We start from the raw sequence: 20,576 nt of genomic DNA, 5'->3' as shown, positions 1-20,576 counted from the left end.
ATTTCCTTTTTGTGTGGCCAACACACGTAAGTGTCTTTAAATAGAGATGAGGAGAGAGACCTTGTGTTGTGGAGAAAAGTATCCTTCCCCAAGCAGACAAGAGAGAAGGCTAGCTCACAGAGAGAATGATCATCATGCAGTATACTGGGCATACAGCAAAATCACCATGCAATGAGCAGGGACCCAGATTCACACATGTCAAGTCTGCTACAGTGATGTCCATTAAGGAGCAAGTGGGGTCTGCACATTTCCATCAGGCTGAGTGATACTCTGGCAGCACCTTAGTGGTAGCTGTCTGTTCCGACTCAAGTGTTGCAAGAAGGCCCGCTTGTTGGTCCCGGCTGCCCTGCTAGCTTAGCCCCGAAATAACCACACAGAAACTGTATTAATTAAATCACTGCTTGGCAAATTAGTTCTAACTTCTTATTGGCTAACTCTTACATATTAGTTTAATCCATTTCTATTCATCTGTGTATCACCACGAGCTCATGGCCTACCAGCAAAGTCTCAGCACGTCTATCTCTGGTGGCAGGTCCATGGCGTCTCTCTGACTCTGCTTTCTTTCTCCCAGCATGCCACTTAGTTTTCCCCACCTACCTAAGTTCTGTTCTACCCTATCAGGCCAAGCCAGTTTCTTTATTCATTAACCAATGAGAGCAACACAGAGGGACTCCCTCATCACTCAAGTGGCATTCCAGATCCTATGCCTGTCTGAAACCTCAGGACAGCAGCAGGATGCAGAATACATTTCTTCATTTGGTACTTGTTTTCTTTATGGGGACCAAACTGAGAGACCACACATAGCTAGACATCCTTGCATATAAAAGAAGTCACTCACTTTGCCTATGGATGTTGAGAAATTTTTTTTTTCTAGATCTGCCCCAAATGCAGACTCACACCATGGGGATGGAATGTTTCATTGCTGGCAATGGAGACACACAGCCTAGCATGTCACAGCTACCAGACTCGGACCCCTTCATCACTCCACGCAAGACCAAAAAACAGGGCCTAGTTTTTATGTTAGATCATATCAGGTCCCAGATTTGTTGCCACGTTTCAAAAGCCCTTAAGTTGGTACATTTATAAGGACAAGGAAAGAGGGGGTATTATTTTGAAGGCTCCCTAGTACGTGGAGAAATACCCCTTCTTAAAGCATTAAGGCTTCAAATGATAAGGGTTGGCCATTGGTTTTCAGCTGCTTCCCTAAGAGAGCTACTCATCCTCTCCTCCTGGGCACCTCCATTCAGAAATTCGTCCCTGAGTGCTGCGTGGGAAGCATGCAGAAATGCCTGTGCCTTTGTCTCCTAGAGCTGTGCTCGATTGCAGTCATCCGTAACCACGCCTAGAAAGCACCAGAAGGTAAGTAAATGGCTTTGCAGACCATTTTCTCAGTTCGGTGGCAGAAGCATGAAGGCAGCTAATGCCCGAGTGGCTGGACACAGCCATGTGCCAAGCAAACTTAGATTTACAGAACCAGATGGCAGGCCTGCTTGGTTAGTCATCTCAGTTTATCAGCCCCTGATGTAAGTGATCAAACAAAGCCCAAAGAATACCACAGACATCACCGATGGCCAAATAATGTAGACATGTTTCTGAACGAACATGATACAGTAGGCAACGATTTTATGAATGAAAACTCTTTCCATGACGTCATTCCATTTTCCAGCGCAAACCTCTACTCCATCTATACGTTTCATGTCAAGTACTCACTGTTTACTACAGGGCAGCAGGCTTCATCCATATGCTGTTTTCCCTGCTCTCTGATATTTCCAAATTGGGAAAATATACCAAATGTCTACTGGCATGCAGCCCTGGCTCTTCTTGGAATTCAGATGGTCTCTGGGGTGGGGGGCCCTAAACAATTGCACGTTGGAGCTGTGGCTATGAAGGGGCGGTTTAAGAGATAGGTGGCCTTTCTCCCCAAGGCTTAGTGGATAATACATCTGTAACAGATTCAAGTGACATCAGTGCCACCTTCTATAAGGAACCTTAAACCAAAATTTTAAGTAATTAGCTGCCTCCTCTAACGTTGATGCATTCATTTGACTTTTTCTACTTAAGGAGAGAGAAAGCTACAAGCATAGTGGCCTTTGGCAAGAACAGCAGCTTCAGGTGGATATCCCTAGCCCGACTTCCCAGGCTGCCAGGGCACGGGTGTCCTTGGATGTGACTTTACAGGTACAGTTTGGAAAGGGGCACGGGAGGGTCCCCTCGGCAGTGCTGGAGAACACGGGACACAGGCACTTGATATTGGAGTCTCTAAATGAATCACATGGCAACAGCAGGCGTGGAGCCCCTGGGAGCAATTTCTGAAGGATCACGAACCCCAGTCTCCTCTCTATTGTAGTTCTGGGATGTCCAAAGAAGCGGTAACATGACGGAGCCCAGAGAAACCAGATACCTTCAGCTTCCAAGGATGACAATGGCCCCACCCCCAAAGGTAGCCCTACTGAACCCTGCCCTGCCACAGTCAGTCAGCTGCAGACATTGCCTCAAAGCACTCTGTCAAGAAAGGGAGACATTAAAAAGGCAGAAGCCCAGAAAGAAACTCCCCAGGTTTTTTTGTTTTTTGCTTTTTTTTTTTTTCTGCAGAAATGACACAGAACTGTGCCTCCGGTCATTCCTGTGTTCACACAGAGGCTCTTAATGAAGTCATTGGCTGCCACCGACCCCCATGGAGCAGGCTGGATCTGCAGCCCTCAGCTCTGACAGACATCTTAGTTCATCTGTCCCAACTCAATCGCTGCCAGTGGCCAGGATATTCAGAGAGAGGCAGGGACAGACCTTTCCCTGCCCCGGCACAGAGCTAGCTTCTCCCACACACCTCACAGCTGATACATCTGGAAAGTAACGAAAAAGGCTAAAGAGACCCCGTGAGAAGACGCGAACACTGCCGACAGCCAGACCTGCTCTCTCCACGCATGCGCAAAACACTCTAGCTTTACTATCGTCTATGCTTCTGCATCTCTCCCCCTGCATGCTTAGAACAGGAAGTAAGCAATCTTGACCAAGACTCAGGGAGAGGACGGTACTATATTATATGCGCCTACATCTAAGGAGGAGAAAGGTAGGGTAAAAGGATGGAGTCCCGAGCATAGGCGCACCATCAGGAGTGAGGCAGCTCGAAAGAGGAAGTATTTAAGGAGCAAGCAGAGGGCGGAGTCGCAGTTGAGAAAGGGCACAGAGCTGGGGGAATAGATAGATGTGCCAGGCCAGGGAGCGTAAGGCCTGCTGGAGACAGAAATGGCCAGGTGTAGGGTAAGCTAGGGCTGGGAGTGGATTGAGGGCTGAGAAGGCATAGAAAGAACGCTGGAGACAGTGCTGGCTCTGATACTGACCAGAGGGGAAATGAGAAGCCCCTGAGCAGAGCGTCACTGACGGGTTCTAAGCGGAGCACTGGTGATATGACTTTGAAAAGTCACTTCATCCATCCATGGTAAACACGCGTGGGCACCTGCAGAGAGCCATGCTGCCAAGGCCAGTGTGCAGGGATGTCTGAGGGAGACGCGCATGTTGTGTATTTATCGGAATTGCCTATAAAGCTTCAAACGGGACTTTGCCAGCAGGCAAACCAGAGCCACCACCTGCTTTTCACTTCGATTATGTAGTTGTTGACCCTTATGTTTCTTTGAACCCCACCTTGAGAACAAAAGAAGGGCTGGGCAAGGCAAGGGTATTGGAAGCCCATGCCCTTTTCTGGAGCCCTTGTATCTTATTTAAAATCCCTTTGCGAGGGGTGGGGACAGAGGAATCTAGAAGACGGTCAGGAAGAGAGCTGAGCCCCAATTCGAGCGTTCTTGAGAACTTTTCCAAGTAAAGTAGACAAGTGGGGTGCTCAAAAGGGGGTGATTGAGGGCCCCAGCTCTCTTTGGGCTCCTCCTGCTTTGGGTCATGTGGCCAAAGTGCCTGAAAATGCAAGCCCTGAAAACATATATCCCTACCTCAGGAGGCAGTGAAGATGATTCCAACGTCTCAAAAATTTGTACAGTGAGAGCTCAAGAAGCATTTTCCGAGTTTTATAATTGAATAGGAGTAAGAGAATGGTAGCAAGTTGTCAAAACTCTAATGAAACTCAGCACCCTCTCTTATGCCCAAAGCGCACCTCTGCCTTGAGCGCCGTAACCCCTCCTGCGACTGCGCACCTCAGCTGACTGGTGCTCATGCCTCTCGGTGTCTCTGACTACAGCATCTTTGCACAAGGACTTTCCTTGAATCCCATGGGAGACCTCTGAATATGACTACTGAAATACTGCCGCACCCACCGTATTTACTAGCCCCTCTGTGCCTCATCCCAGTCCTCCAAAGAACAAAGATGTAGTGGCATTTCATGTGTATTTTAATAAATAGAGCTTGCCTGAGGACCAGAAAAGTAAAACAGCCACACTGGCCAGCCTTACAGACCAGGCAGTAATGACACACACCTTTAATCCCGGTAGCCACACTAGTTTGCCATAGAAAACAGGCAGCAGTGGTGCATGCCCTTAATCCCAGAACTAGAGTGGATAATAAAATGGGAGGAGACAGCTCTCATACACAATCTCATTCTGAGATTCCTGGAGGCAGGATCGCCACTTTGGACTGAGGTAGAGGTAAGAGCCAGTGGCTGGATGTTTTACTTTTCTGACCTTCAAGTTGAACCCCAATTTCTGTCTTTGGGTTTTTATTAATTGTGCTCCATATGGCGCCCAACCTGGGATGCCATTTGTAAACTGAGACTGATCTTTTGTTTTTTGGTTGTCTTCTCTATATTGCTACATGGCCATGGCATTACCTCATTTTCTACATGTGTTTCCTCAGCGTCTGCTTGACTATGCTCTCTCTCTCTCTCTCTCTCTCTCTCTCTCTCTCTCTCTCTCTCTCTCTCTCTCTCTCTCCGGATTTCCCACCTGGCTTTGACCTGCTAAGCCACAGATCAAAATAGCTTTATTCATCAACCAATAAAAGCAATACTGTTGTAGGAGGCCGCTTGTTTGTTCCCGGCTGCCCAGATTTGAAATAAGTACACAGAAACTATGTTATTTAAATCATTGCTTAGCCAATCACTAGCTCTTATATCTTTGGTTAACCCATTTCTATTAATCTGTGTATTGCCACATGGCTGTGGCTTACAAAGTAAAGTTCTGCCTGGCATCCGGCATCTGTCTCCGGTGGGGCTTCATGGCTTCTCTATTCTCTCTCTATATATCTCTTCCAGCCTGGCTATATTCTGTTAAGCCATTGGCCAAAAGCAGCTTCTTTATTCATTAACCAATAAAAGCAACACATATGCAAAAGGACATTCCACACCACATATACAGAAGGACCTCCCACATCACAAAGCTGTCCTGTTCTGTATGCACCTCTCACTTCCCACCCTCTCCACACTCATGTTCCTGGCAAGAATTGAACAATGCCCGGAGCTCTACTGAGATGCTGAGATATAAGTGGCCATATCCCAACAGCTTCCTGCTACCTCACACTTGAGTTAACTTAATGATGCTTATGTCTCAGTGTCCCTGGCTCATGCCACCTGGGTTTACCACCACAGACCGTGATGTCACTTAGATGTGTTCCATTCTGGCAATTGCAAGACCAGAGAGATGTACACAAACCAGGGGTGGTACTGACTTTTTATCTTAGTTACTGTGACCAAGTCTTGATGACCAAATACCCCACAAGAAGCAACTTGAGGAGGATCTATTTTGGCTCACTCTTGGAAAGCAATGGAAAGTGTGACTGTGGGGACATGATGAGGTAGACATAGAGGCAGAGAAAAACCAGAAGTGGCTTTGATACAACCTCCTGTCCAAAGCCCTTTTCCCAACAACCTCCTTCCTCCATCTGGGCCTCACCCGATGAATGGCTGACATCTTCCCCAGACAGCATTGCCACTTGGGGCCAAGGATTCAAACACAAGACTGTGGAGGGCATTTGATACCCAAACTATAATGCTTCCTTTTAAAGCACACCACTGGAGTGGCATTTGAAAAGTTACAAGGCAGTTGGATCACAGCCTCATTTTTACCTGCAGAATTATCTTTTGAATGGGTAGTATTAAAACAGCATCAAGTCATTCTAAAACCAATCTGCTTGAAAAAGAGAATGATGACCTTTGGTAACACGGCTTTAGAAAGCGTATTTTTTTTTTTATCAGTTCCCTGTAGCTTCATCTCCCCAAAGCCCGGCATGTGCAAATAAAAAGACTGAAGGCAAGAAAGATGGCATGCTGAACCTGCCAGAGGCTCTGGTGCTTCATGGGGCTCCTCTCTTGTGTCCCCTTAGTCCAAAGGCTGGGCTTATGGGAGAGACCATGTGTATCGATAGGGGCCTGAGAACTAATGGCTTTAGAATAACACTAACTCGCTGGTTCCTGGAAGCTCAGCTTTAGGTCCAACTATCAGTCCCAACTCTGTGGGTCTGTATCTCAGTGGCACTGCAGACATTGTCCAAGTTCCTGCCAGGAAGCATGGAACTGAGCAGAGAGCTCCAAGAAGATGCTCATGTCCTCTGGGACCCAGGTGCAGAGAGGGTGAGAAGTGAGAGGAGCATACAAAAACAACAACAACAACAACAACAACAAAAAAAAACCCCAAAAGGGGGAACTTGGCTCCTTGGATGAGAGCGTAGGGGTATTGATGATATGGGTGTGATATAGTAGGTGTCACAGTGCTTTGGGAGTCAGACCCAAAGGCCTCCCATTTATAGGAACCCACAGGATTCAAGCAAAGAAAGTCCTTGTGCAAAGATGGTGCAATACGATATTTCCAGCGGAATGCCATGGCAACAGTTGCTACCCTCAGTGACAGCAAGCCCTGGACCCTGTCACAGCTGGTCCAGGTCTCCCTCTAAGGAGCCTCAAATACCAAACCTACATCCGGGACATAGTGAGGGCAACAGCCACACATCCTATACATGCCGGTCACAGAATAAATCCAAGGCCAACTGAGTTCTAATTTGCCCCTCAAGGACTAACATACACTTTCTATGGAAACACAGATTAGTTCTATCATTGACTCCACTGGAGTCTTCATGCCTTGTCTTCCTCCTCATAGGGCGAAACCATGCCGCTTCCCTTGAGGCAGTCTTTGGCTATGCTCATTTCTCTAGACTTACTCTGTGCCTGTTTCCCAAGCCCAGGTTCCAGGAGGAGCCAGATTTCTGTCCCTGAACACAGGATAGTGCCCAGCATGGGGGCAGGCCCAGCGTACTTTTTGTGTGGAATAAATAGACAAATATCCAATCCACTTGCTCTCGTCCATGGAATCTGGTCTTTACCAGCAGTGAGTGCTACAGGCAGAGGCATCTGGAATGGAAACGGAAGTTAAGGAGTCTGCCACCATACAGGGAGAAGCTGGCCTGCCAGGGAACACCCTGGGCTTTTACACTCTACTTGGTGAGCTGTCTTGAGGAGCTCCCCGTGTGCCCACAAGGAAAGTCTCTGACTCTATTGATTCTGCTGTTTATTGACAGCAATAAAGCTAAAAGTCATTTGGAGCCTGTTGTCTTAGCAAGGATGTAAGAAGCTACAAGTGCCTGAGCGGAGAGCATGAGCACCCACACTGGAGTGTAGTCACTAAGGGTAGGCTCTCCAAAGCTGAGAAGCCTGCCAGGTGCCCTGGGAAGGCTCCAGAGGCTTCAGACTGAGAAAAGGAAAAGAGAGGAAGCCAGTGAAGGAGACCAGGGCTGGCTTCCCCAGGAGCTAAGAGAGCTAAGGAAAGGAATTAGCATCTCAACGCCCTGATGAAAGGGAGAAAGAAAGCATTGGTTCCCAGAACGGAAACTAGATTAGTCACTGTCAGGCAAACAACAGAACGAGACCTAAGCAGCAGTCTGGTACAGGGACCATCAACTTTTCTCAGAAAATGGTGTGCAAGGTAGTCGTGAAGCTGGAGGAGAACCGCAGCTCCACAGCCAAGCTCTGTACCGGCAGATGAAGAGGGGGGTGGGTGGGCCTGGAGAAGAGTGGCAATCTCCAGGCACCGTTTCTTTAAGCCAGATACTGAGAATTCCAGTTTTGTTTACTGCCTTGGAGAGAGAGGGCAAGAGAAGGAAAGGAAAGCGGAAGGAGCTAGGAGAGAGGACCCCACAGGAAATGACACAAGGCTCCACCTACTTCTGTGGCAACCTCCAAGCAGCAAGTACAAGAGCTGGTCAGCTACCTGGCACCAATGAATAATCACAGGAACTCCAGAAAGACCACAAACCTGACTCAGGGTTTTACTGGTTCCACAGTAAATGCTGTGTGGTTAGTGACCAGGTCCTCAGGCTAGGTGCTTCAAAAGATTCTCCATGCCAGGCTGGAGAGATGGCTCAGTGGTTAACAGCACTGGTTGCTCTTCCAAAGGCCCTGGGTTCAGTTCCCAGCAACAACATGGCAGCTCAACTATCTGTAACTCACTCCAAATCCATGGAAACCCTCTTCTGGCTTTGGTGGGCATTATGCAGGTACATGGTGTACAGACATACATGAATGCAATAATAATTATACTCGTAAAGTTATTATTATTTATAATAATAATAAAAATTTAAAAAGAGATTCTCCATGCCTAGTTGGTTCAGTTGTTGCCCTACAAGAGGGATGTAATATTGGTTTTGAGCCCAGATACGACAACCTTATTGGATGAACTGAGGGTCTGCAATAGCAATAGTTCTACAATGATCCCTTGAGTCCTGGGAAAACACAACTCCTTTGCCTATGGTCAATACTTAAAACTCAACTCCCTTGTATATACTCAATATTTAAAACCTTAAAATGATTACTGTTATTGAGGCTAACAGCCCGCCTATCTCAAGATTCAGTACCAGTGCTGGCTAGAGCTATGCATTAGTGGGCTATGTCATCTCATACCATTCCCCAGTGAAAATCAACACAAAACAAATGTCAATGCAAACAACACAGCTCTTGCCTTGAAGAGAATAAAACATGGTTTATTCTGGAGTCATTTTGAATCACCAGGCCCTGGGAAACTACATGTTCTATCATGGAAGTCTGTAGTGATATTTTATTTGTGTTTTAACAAATAAATCTTGCCTGAAGATCAGAGTGTAGAGCTAAGACACTAGAGGCCAGGCGGTGGTGACTCACACCTTTAATTCCAGTACTTGGGAGTCTATGCCTTTAATCCCAGCACTAGGGAGGTGGAGACAGGAAGGGTATGACTGGGTGGAGAGAGGAATATAAGGCAGGAGGAGATAAGAGCTCAGTGCAGTCTGAGGTTTGGTGGAGATATCTGCAGTCTGGGCAAGCAGTCCAGAGATGCAGTTTGAAGCAGTCAGTCAGAGGACACAGTCTGAGGAGGCAGTCTGAGGACAGGATCGCCCGTCCTCTGGTCTGAGCATCGATAGAGGTCAAAGGTCTCTCTAGTGACTGACCACTCTGCTTCTCTGATCTCTCAGCTTTCACCCCCTAAATATCTGACTCCAGGTTTTTATTAAGAACAATTAGAATGTGTGCTACAAAAGCCATTTCATCAAGTTATATAGTTTTACAGAACAAAGAAAGTCATAATCAAGGCAAGTTTAGACTACCAATGGCAGGTACATTATGGAGGTGGTTACACCAAGATGGGGGAAGGGAGCTTGTCTGTAGACCTAAGATGCTATCTGATGACATTCTTAGCCTTTGGGCTGGTGGAAGCTAGTAGTCTGCTAAGTTAATAGATTCCAAAAGGTTTCCATCTGTCAGTCACAGGAGGCTAGATCTGACACCAAGCAGTCAAAGAATGAGTGTTGGGAGGCGGGGATAATGCCAGCCTAAGAAAAGGTAACTGTCTCTGGACCTGCGACAGTCCAGTCTCTCCACACTCTGCAGACACAGCTTCTTCTTAGGAGTTCTCATTCACACAAACAAAATCAATAACAAAACAACTCCACAAAGCAGACACCCTCCACCCACCCCAACTGAGGCACAGGGAGGGAGGATGGTCATTTGCTCATGGCCTGCAGAGAAGTCAGGCTCTAAACCTAATCGTCGACTCTTGGTTCAGAAGACATGGATAGAGCCAACCACGGGGCTCACCTTACCTTAGTGAAGGTCAGACAATCTTTGTCTTGGTCTCTGTCCTTCATCTCAAAATCATACAGGGCTTTGCCTTGGGGCAGAGCCTGTGGCAAGGGCCTGACACACTGAATGTAGCTGGCTGGGAGGAAGCCATGAGTCCCCTGCAGCTCCCCGTGGTACCAGTTCTCATCCACCTTACGCCGCAGGATGATGATGTCCCCTTTGTTGAACTTGAGGTCACCAGGTTCTTTCCCCTCATAGCTGTAGAGGGCCTTTCCATAGGGAAGCTGGGATAGATTCTGAAATAGAAAACAACAGGTGGTTACTTGGAATGGCTCTCCCTAATACCTGAAAAATTTGACCTTGGAAGTATGGGTTATTGTGTGTCTTATGTGTAAACAACATTCAGAGGCCAGAAACCATTCTAAAGGAACAAAGAGTCTGAACTGGGAACACATAAGTTCTCTGACCTCAGATAAGCAAGATAGTCCCTACAATAGCAAAGTTCTCAATCCTATACACGAGGGCCAAGTGCAGTCCAACTTTCTATAGAGATCACTTCACTGCTTAGAAAAGGCTCTGAAGGAAGTAATGAATTATTATCTGTCAAAGATAAGGAGGATATAGGCACAAAAGGAGACAACTGGCTCAGAGCAAGCTGGGCAGCCACTATCTCACCCACTGTGTGTACCTGGACCCGTGGCACATACTCACCCAGCCCAGATGAGAGATTCCTGGTGGAGAAATGCAGAGGCCACACCATCCCTAGTCCCAAGTCACACACCTCCCCACTCCGCATGCCATGCAAGCTTTCACTTCACACAACAATCTGGTCCAGTGGACAGGACCCTTCCAAGAATTTCTGACCCTGGTCTTGTACAGTCAGGAGGTGTTCTGTCATCCTGTCAATGTTTGTGAACTTACCTGAATGTCATTTGCTACTGTGGACTCAGACAGCAGCCACAGTTAAAGCCCAGACAAAAATCTTTGCCTCCCCTCTCATGTCAGCCAGGATTTTCTCTGTCCTAAATTGATCCGGTTTTACTGTCCCACTCCTTATACTTTCCTAACTGGCCCTGACTGGTCAGTTCTGGCCAGCTATATAAGTGTCTCTTGCTTTTCTTTCCTGGTGGTCCACACTTGTTCAATGATCCATTTTGTGCCCGAGGAAAGCCTTGTCATTGTCCCCGAGTCAATGTCCAGCAATTCCCCACTAGAAGTGGCATTTTTCTCACAAGGGCTGCCTGAGCCAAGGGTTCTGTAGTATTCGAATCAATCAATAGCTGTACAAAGCTCAAAGCCGCAGTACATCAAAAAGTCTTTGTAGGGGGTTTAATAGCACATTGCAAATCAATCACTTTACATTTATGTCTTGGAGATGTCTGATGACAGCATTTAAGAGAAACCTGCTGGCAGATTGACAAACAACCCCCACTAGCCAATTAAACAGTAACACCAGAGAACTTTTCATTACAGAACTCATTCTGGATAGCTTTGTGGTCTAAGTACAATAGACTGTACCAGGCCCAGACTTTAGAGAGCACAGGCGAAAGGCAATTTGCAATCCAATACTTTGCTTAGGAAAGACTAAAGAGGTAGCTGGCTGTGGGCCATCAGAAAAACCCCAGGGCCATATAATGGCCAGCCGGTCCCTGGCCCATGGCTTTTCCATGAAGAACAATTTGTCTCAAGATTTTTGGTTGTCACACTGAGGAGGGGTGCTAGAGGCATCTAATGAGCAGAGCTGGGGATGCTGCCAAGTACCCCCCCCCCCCACAATTCATAGCACATTCCCCAATAACCAAGAATTTACCAAGCTCAGGATGTCAATAGATTGGGAAATCCATCTCCACCCTTCTAGCTAATTTACAAAATAATGATGTTTCTCCCTTTTCAACTCAGCTTGCTGCCACATTAAAAGTCAAATAATGATGGGAATGCCATGGCAGAAATATTTTCATTATTGACTATATGGTCACACTTGGAATTTTACTCAGAAAATGGGTTTCAATTGGCAGTAAGAAACTAACACATTCTGCCCACAAAGCACCTCCACTAGGTACCCAAAGGAATGCCCCTTGATATAGACTGGCATTGTGTGCACTCCCTGTGCTGGACACATCTCTTGACGGTGTGTGTGTGCTTGAAGCAGCAATCTCAGAGGCATGGCTTTGGTGACTGTTTGGAAGCATCTGTGACCACTGACCACAGCGTGAGTAAGATAGACCATGCTAAACCTACATCATTGCTGTCTCCTTCAAAGATCTCACTCCAGTGAACATGGAGTCCTCCCTTAGCTGCCTCTGCTCAGAAAGGACTTGGCTTTTTCTATACAGGCCAACACAGGGACCATTTCAAGTCCCACCTTCGCTATTGGCAACCATGACACTGGATCCCAGTTTAGCTGGGAGGGTGGGGATACAGTGTCAGGGAAACTCCTAGGAGTCAGCTTGACTGGACTGCAGAATCCTACCCAGGCCAGGGGCCCCCAAGTTACCTACTTCCTGGTCCTGAAAGGCATCCATCCACCCTGAGCCTTAGAGGACTCCGGTTTTTATTGATCCGCTACATGGCTGACAGTCCCACACACATGTGGGCCACAGGCTACTCATCACCACTGTTACAGGCCAAATTCTACTTGCCTCTGTGTGTCTCCAACTCTCAAATCTACCTGTACTTTTCTAACAGGCCAAAGCATACTTCCACACCCATGACGACCAGTAGATTTCATATCAGTCTAGCTACTTGTTTGGAATGCAGATTCTAGACATCCCACAAGCTCTCTCTGTCCCGTTAGCCCTACTTCCTATAGTCCTCATCCTTACCATGCAAACTCCATCTAACTGTGCCCATCCTTCCCCAAACATGGTCTTTTCCTGTAAAGCTTGCTAATCTACTGCTATACTCTTGGATCTTCCCCCTACCTACCTCTCCTCTTTTCCTAATGTACTATACTGTGTGCTGGCTGCACAGGTGTAAATCGGAGTCTACCCTGCAAATTCCAGTGGCTTTTACTGTGCCAAGGGATCCAAATTCCATGGCACAGGAGCAAATGAATTCTTTTCTAGCCATGGGCGATAACATGATTGATGTGGGAGGTGATGTATGCTGTGAAGATGTTTTATTGCCATTGATTAAAAAAGAAGCTGCTTCTGGCTAATGGCTTAACAGAGTAAAGCCAGACGGAAAGAGATATATAGAGAGAGTAGGTGGAGTCAGGGAGAAGCCATGTAGCCGCTGCCAGAGTCAGAGAGCCATGTGGCGATACACAGATTAATAGAAATGGGTTAGTTTAAGATATATAAGTTAGCCAGAAATATACAAGTTATTGGCCAAACAGTATTACATATAATATAGTTTCTGTGTGATTATTTAAAGTCAGAGTGGCCAGGAATGAACAAACGAACAACCTCTGACTACACCATGACAACTCCCAAAGAAGATACACACTTGTGAAACCTATGGCTCTGATGACACAGCTCCACACCACCTCTTTCCCCTCCCAGATCCACAGCACTGGTACTGGGCTCCTGGCCTGGAAGTTTCCTGTCTTCCACATTAACAGAGCTGTGCTATATCCTCTCTAACAACCAGGACCCAAGAGAAACCTGAGAGACAACAGTCACCATCTATGAGCTGTTAGTTCAAAGGAACTCAGGGTAGTCCTGAGTCAGGCCTGTGTCTCTGCTGCAGCTGATAGGTAAGGAAAAAGGAGTAGGGAAAGGCAAGGGGCAGGGAAGGTGAGTGCTCACTCCTGTTATCCCTGACTGTCATAAGGATCTAATAGAACACAATCTATAGAAGTAATACACACACACACACACACACACACACACACAGAGAGAGAGAGAGAGAGAGAGAGACAGAGACAGAGACAGAGACAGAGAGAGACAGAGAGAGAGAGAGAGACGGACACAGACACAGAGTCAGAAATGATGTTGACAGGAAGTTAGGCAGGAGCAGAAGAGCCAGAAACCAGCACTTCCTGTTAAAAGATGCTCAAAAATGTGACTCATGGCACTTCCTACAGTCTTTGATCTTCAAAGCCCATTGTATTTAGTTCATGGCTGGTCCTAGAGAAAGGTGAGTATTACTGGAGAGGGAGGGGGGAGCAGAGATGAGATTCCTGCAAATCTCACTGTAGCAACCTATTGAACTCCCAGGTTCCCACTGCCTGTGTTCCAGCCACAGCCATTTGCTTCCTTTCCAGAGACAACTTCTCTCACAGGGAGGGTGTTCCCCTTAGGAAGAATTGAGTTCAAACACTACCAGGAAGCCACCATTAAGGCATTAAAGAAAAAGAAATAAAAGGAAAGGGGAAGAAATATATCTGGGAAGCCTACAGAATAATTAACACCCGCTACCCTGCAAGGCATTAATAATAATTAAAACTTATAATGTCAATTTCATGGCTCATTACTCAGATGAGACACCCAGATCTTCCTCTGGGCTTAATGTCCTACCCCACGGAGACTGAGTTCTTACATATGCATAGCGGCGCTCTCCAGCTTCTAAGGCATCAAATTCAGCAGTTTGCTTTGACAAATGGGATTCCATTAGACCTCCAACTCTGCAGGGTCTCTCATGCATCCCTGGGCCACAGGGTCACCATGTCCTGAAGCAATGTGGATGAGCACTCATAGATGGCTCCTGCACCACAAGAGCCCCAGAAAACCAGAGTGAAGTACGTGAATCAAGAACTCCTCCATCTTTAGACTCTCTGCATTCAGGGTCTTTCACTCAGTGCTTGCTACTTGGGGTTCTATCAACCTGTTAGCAATGGCTATGTGTGCCATCATTATAGACAGTTGGCCCATTTTTGTCCTTCATCCCTGGCCTGGTAAAGGTCACAGGATCAACACATTAACTGATTGAATAACTATGTGAAAGTTATCAGAATCAAAATGGAATCACTTTTGCCAAGCCCTAGATATAAGTAAGTACATAAATAAATGAAGCAAACCAAAAGGTTACTAACAAGGGGATCTTACGTATTCATGCCTGTTACCCCAAAAACAAAGACTGTCAGGACCATAAGTCCTGCAACTTTACACACACGGGGGTGGGGGCAGGGAGAGACAGACAGACAGACAGACAGACAGACAGACACACACACACACACACACACACACGCTTACTTCTGCTTGAAACTCAGACTAGTGAAAGAGTATATGTTCAACCTTGGGCCAGTGGTACTTTTGTTATCGATTTATCGATTTTTTTTTTTTAAAATCAAGGGTCAATCCTTCCCCAGAGTTAACAAGGTGAGTCTGCCTGGTCCTCCCTTTCATGTACCCTTCCTCAAACTCCAGGTCTGGCCTAGACCTCACGTCCAGTACATCAGCCTATTCTGGTCACTCTTGCCCACACTGCACACAATTTCTAACGTTTCTCCCTGACTGTCCACAACTTACAGGCTCATCCCAGGCCACATCCACAGTCTTCACTCAACCAGATCCTGTATACACTTCTCCAGAGACTACTCAGAGTGTCTAGATGATCCTCCTCTACAGACACCCACATCAAGCCCTAGATCTACCCAAATTTCAGGATAGGAACAGGATGTGCATCCTACACACCAGGCCAGCTCACTGTGTCCACCTGACTTCATATATCCAATTTTTAGGCCTAATCAGGCCTGTACAACCTGTGTTCTGCCCTGACCTACTCAGTCTATAACAAAGGAAGTCCACATGATGCCACATGCCCAGGTATCACTGCAAATATATAAACACTATTAAAGATCAAGGCAGTAGCTCCCCTCCCAAATCCAACAGTCCTACAGAAATGTTCACCAATGAGAATTATTTAGATGAAGCCCACAAAATAGAATTTAAAAGAACATCATAAACATCATCAAATAATTTGAGGTGTTTAAAGAAGACACAAAGAAACTGCCCAATAAATTAAAAGAGAACAGACTTAAAGAGAATAAATCCCCGAGCAATGCTAAAGGAAACACAAATATAAGGCTGATGAAAATGGAATATAAAGATTTGAAAATGGAATGCAATAAAGAGATAAACACAAAGAAGAGGACTCAAGAGAAAATGATGATGGGAATGAAAAACCCAACAACCTAGACAGAAAAGCTAAAAGAGAGCCCGACATGGTAGAATGAGTCAAGCAGATGATAGGATAGTGGTGCCCAGGACAAAGGAGATAAAATACGGGATCCAGCATAAATAAGCAAAGAATATGAAATTTAAAAAACAAAACAGGAAACACATAAGAAAGGTGAAACACCAAAATTTAAACCATAAAAATATGAGCGAGAAGAATAAGCTAGAACATCAATAAGATCATAGAAGACCACTTCCCCCCAAATAAGGAAGGACATAGCCACACAAAAACAAGAAGTGCAAAGAACACAAATAGAGGAGACCAGAAAAGAAACTCCCAAATGGCACATTATAGTTAAAACATTAAGTATACAGAACAAAGAAAGAGGAATGAAAGCTAAGAGAGAAAAACAAACAAAAACACACATGTTACATATAAAGGAAAGCATCGGATTAATAGCTGATTTCTTGACGGAAAGTTTGAAAGCCAGAGGAGCCTGGAGCAACGCATTCCAAACCCTAAAAAAAAAAAAACAGTGACCAGCCCAGATTAATGTGCCCACCAAAACTGTCTCCCACAGCTCAAGGAGAAAGAAAAACTTCCCATGATGTAAGCAGCCTAAAGATATTATATCTAAGATCTAAAAAATACAAGCAGCAATATTTTGGAATAAAGAAAGGAAAGAATAGAGAGAGACTAAGGAAAGAGAACAAACATAATTAAAATTACTCCAACACAAAGCAACACTTAGAACACAAATAACAACATCAGACTCAACAATACAATGATCCCAACCAACACAAAACTTTCAATAAAATCTTTAACTATTATTGGGCCCCCTTTCGTTCACCAGAAGACACTGGATAACTGAATAAATCAAGACAGAAACATGATCTGTTGTCTACGAGAAACCCATCTTAGTCTTAAAGGTAAGTACTGCCATAGAGCACAAGGATGCACAAAAAACTCCAGTCAGAAGGGACAAGGAGTCAAGCAGGCACCACTATTCTAATATCAGACAAAATAGATTTCAAACTAAAACTAAACTCAAGAGATAAAGGACATTCAATCTAATTGAGGGAACAGTTAACCAAAAAGACATTACTATTCTAAACATGTATGCACCAAACTCTGGTTTTGGTGTTTTCAAATTTCATAAAAGATGTACTTATTAAATTGAGTATATAATTAAGAATTAAAGACATAAATGACCATTCACTCATTAAGACGAGGTGATTTCAATACCTCACTTTCTCCAACTGAGAGGCCATCAAGACAAACATCTCTATTTAGAGAAACATCAAAAGTAAAGGCATCATAATCAAATAGACTTCAGGATATCTATAAAATATCGTACTCAAACACCAGAGAATACATATTGTACTCAGCAGCTTGTGGAAACCTCTATAAAACAGACCACACTCTGGGTCACAAAATAAATCTTAGCAAATTCAATGACCCTGAAATAATTCAGTGTATCCACCTACCCTGATGCAATACAACTTAAAACTGATGGCAAACAAAGGTCTGGAAAGTATACAGACTCATGGAGATTAAACAGTTGATTATTGAATGATTAATGGATAAAAATGAAATCAAGAAGTACATTTTTAAAAATTTCTTGGAACTACAGAAAAAGAACACACAACCCACAGAGAACCCTGAGACCCAGGAAAAGCCATTCTGCAAGGGGCAGCCATAACTTAAAATGCCCACATTAAAGACATAATCAGCAAGAGCACAAAGAAGTGATTTGATGGCACATCTCAACAATCTGAAAAAGCAAGAACCAATCCACTAGATGGCAAGCAATAGTAAAAATTAGAACTGAAATTAATGAAATAAACAGAAGGAAAACAACACAAAGAACCAGCAAATTGGAGATCTGGTCATGTTCTTTGAGATGTTTAATAAGACCAACAAACTCTTTCCCTCCTACTGGAAAGAAAGAAAAGATCCAAATTAACAAAATTAGAAATGAACAGAGGAACATTACAGATCCAGATGTTGTAAGGGAATACTTAAAAAAAAACCTATACTCTATTCAGTTGGAAAACCTAAAATAAAAGGATGAATTTCCTAGATTCATCCAAACCACCACCATGAAACCAATAATCTACGCAGACCCAAAAAGGAAGAGAAGCGTGCAAGAGCAACAGAACATTTCCAAATAAAAAAAAAACGTCCAGGCCCAGATAGGTCCCAAGGAGAATCCTACCAGACTTAGAATGAAGCTCTACAGCCAATCCTTCTTAAACTATTTAAAAAGAAAATAAAAGAATAGAAGAACTCCCAGACTCTTTCTATGAAGCCACTAACACCCAAATGACATAAAGATATGATTAAGAAAAAATATGGGCCAATATTCATAATGAACATAGATTTTTTTAATGCTTAATAAAATACTTGCACACCAAATACAAACATACATCAAGAAGATTATTCACCATGACCAAGTTGGCATTATTCCTGAAATGCAGGCGTGGTTCAAGACATATAAGCTAATAATGTAATAAACCACATAAATGGACTAACTGACCAACCCACAAACAAATCAGGAAACAAAAAATCCTCAGTTATTTCAGCAAATGTAGAAAATGCCCATTGATAAGAGGTAACCTACTTCACTATAGTAAATACTACATATGAGAAACACAATCAACGCCATTGTGAATAAAGAAAAAACTTAAGGCAATCCCAGGGAAATCAGGAATGATGTCAGGACCATCCATTATCCCCATTCCTTTTCAGTATTGTGCTTGAAGCACTAGATGGAGCAATAAGGCAAGAGAAGGAAATAAAAAAGATAAAAAATAGAAATAGGAGAAGTGAAACTGACCCTATTTGCAGATGATATTATGAATAAGAGATCCCAAAATTCTATGAGAAAACTTTTAGGAACAATCAACAATTTGAGTAAAGTGGCAGGATATACTACCAGCTTGCAAAAGTCAATAGCCTTTCTATAAACCAATAACAAATAGAGAAAGAGAGCATGGACACTCCTATTCGTGACAGTCTCAAAGAAAACAGTATGCAGTAATAAAACTAAGGAGGTGAAGAGACCTCTACAATGAAAACATTAAAATCTCTGAAGAGATAAAGATACCAGAAAATGGAAAGCCATCCCATGTTCATAGAGCAGTAGAATTATTAATATGAAAGTGACAAATACACCCAAAGCCATTTAGATATTCAGTGCTATCCCAAGAAAAATCCCCATCTTATTATTCACAACAGTAGAAGAAAATTATCGTAAAATCCATATGGAACCACAAAAGATCCCCGATAGTCATAAAGTTGTAAGTAAAAAGAGCAATGATATAAGGATCACCATCCCAGCCCTCAAAATATATTACAGAGCCATGGTAATAAAATCAATACAGAACTGGCCCAGAAACAGACATGTAGATCAATGGAAGAAAACACAAAACCCAAATGGGGGAACACATAACTTTGGCCATCTAATTTTTGACAAGAAGGCCAAAAACGTACACTGAAGAAAAGATAGCATCTTCAACAGTGTTTGAAAAACTGAATGTGGACATACATCTTCAATGAAAAGTCTGGGAAAACTGAATGTCTACATGCAGAAGATCTACATCTATCATCTTGCACAAAAACTGACTCCAAATGGAACAAAGGCCTAAACCTGAGACACCAAAACTACTAGAAGAAAACAGACAGTGCCTTACAAGGTACAGGAAAAGTCTTTCTGAATAGGACCCCATTGGTCCAGAAATTGAGGCCAACAACTGATAAACCTCATAAATCTAAAAATGGTTCTATATAGCTAAGAAACAGCCAGCTGGGTGAAGAGGAAGCCCACAGAATGGAAGAGAATCTTTGACAGATGTACATCAGACAGAGGATTAATATACAGAATACATAAGGCACTTAAAAAAAAAAACAAAGAGGAAAAAAAATCAAATGACCCATTAAAAAATGGGATTGGTACCTGGAGAGTTCTCTAAAGAAATAAAAGAAAGTTCTGTCAAGAAATATCTTTTAAAAATGTTCATCTTCTCTATCAGGTAGAAAAATGCAAATCAAAAGAACTTTGAGACTTCATGGTATCCAAGTCAGAATGGCAAAGAACAGAAGAGGCAGCAAATGGCGGAGGGGGTTTGAAGAAAAGGGAACCCACATCCGCTGTTGTTGGCAATGCCAACTTGTCCAGCCTCTCTGTAAATCAGTCTGGACGATTATCAAAAAGTTAAAAATGAATCTCCCATGTGCTCCAGCTCTACCACTGCTCAGCACAGACCCAGAAGACTCAACTGCCTACTCCTCAGATACTTGCTCAACCATGTCGATTCTGTTCTGCTCACAATAGCTAGGGAATGGAAATAAACTAAATACCCTTCAGAAGACGAGTAAATAATGAAAATGAGGTGCACATATACTAGGGAATACTATTTAGTGGTAAAGGAAAACATAATGAAAGTTTTAGGTAAATTCACAGGAATTAGAAAAGGTCATATTAAGTGACAGAAAAATATATGTCACATGTTCTCACCCATCTGTGGTTCTA

At 44.0% G+C, this 20,576-nt stretch overlaps 1 protein-coding gene across 1 annotated transcript in view; it reads right to left on the bottom strand.

Annotated features, from left to right (window-relative positions):
- Positions 1-20,576, bottom strand: part of Sh3rf3 (SH3 domain containing ring finger 3) — a 258,560-nt gene that overhangs the window by 99,103 nt on the left and 138,881 nt on the right. Inside the window, exon 2 of the mRNA XM_038343904.1 lies at positions 10,003-10,278. Coding sequence (XP_038199832.1) covers positions 10,003-10,278 — 276 coding nt within the window. The remainder of the gene's footprint in view (positions 1-10,002; positions 10,279-20,576) is intronic.

Source organism: Arvicola amphibius, chromosome 9 (genome assembly GCF_903992535.2).
Source record: "Arvicola amphibius chromosome 9, mArvAmp1.2, whole genome shotgun sequence".
NCBI classification, from domain to species: domain Eukaryota; kingdom Metazoa; phylum Chordata; class Mammalia; order Rodentia; family Cricetidae; genus Arvicola; species Arvicola amphibius.
The sequence above is the reverse complement of the archived record's forward strand: the minus strand, read 5'-3'. Positions and strand labels throughout refer to the sequence as shown.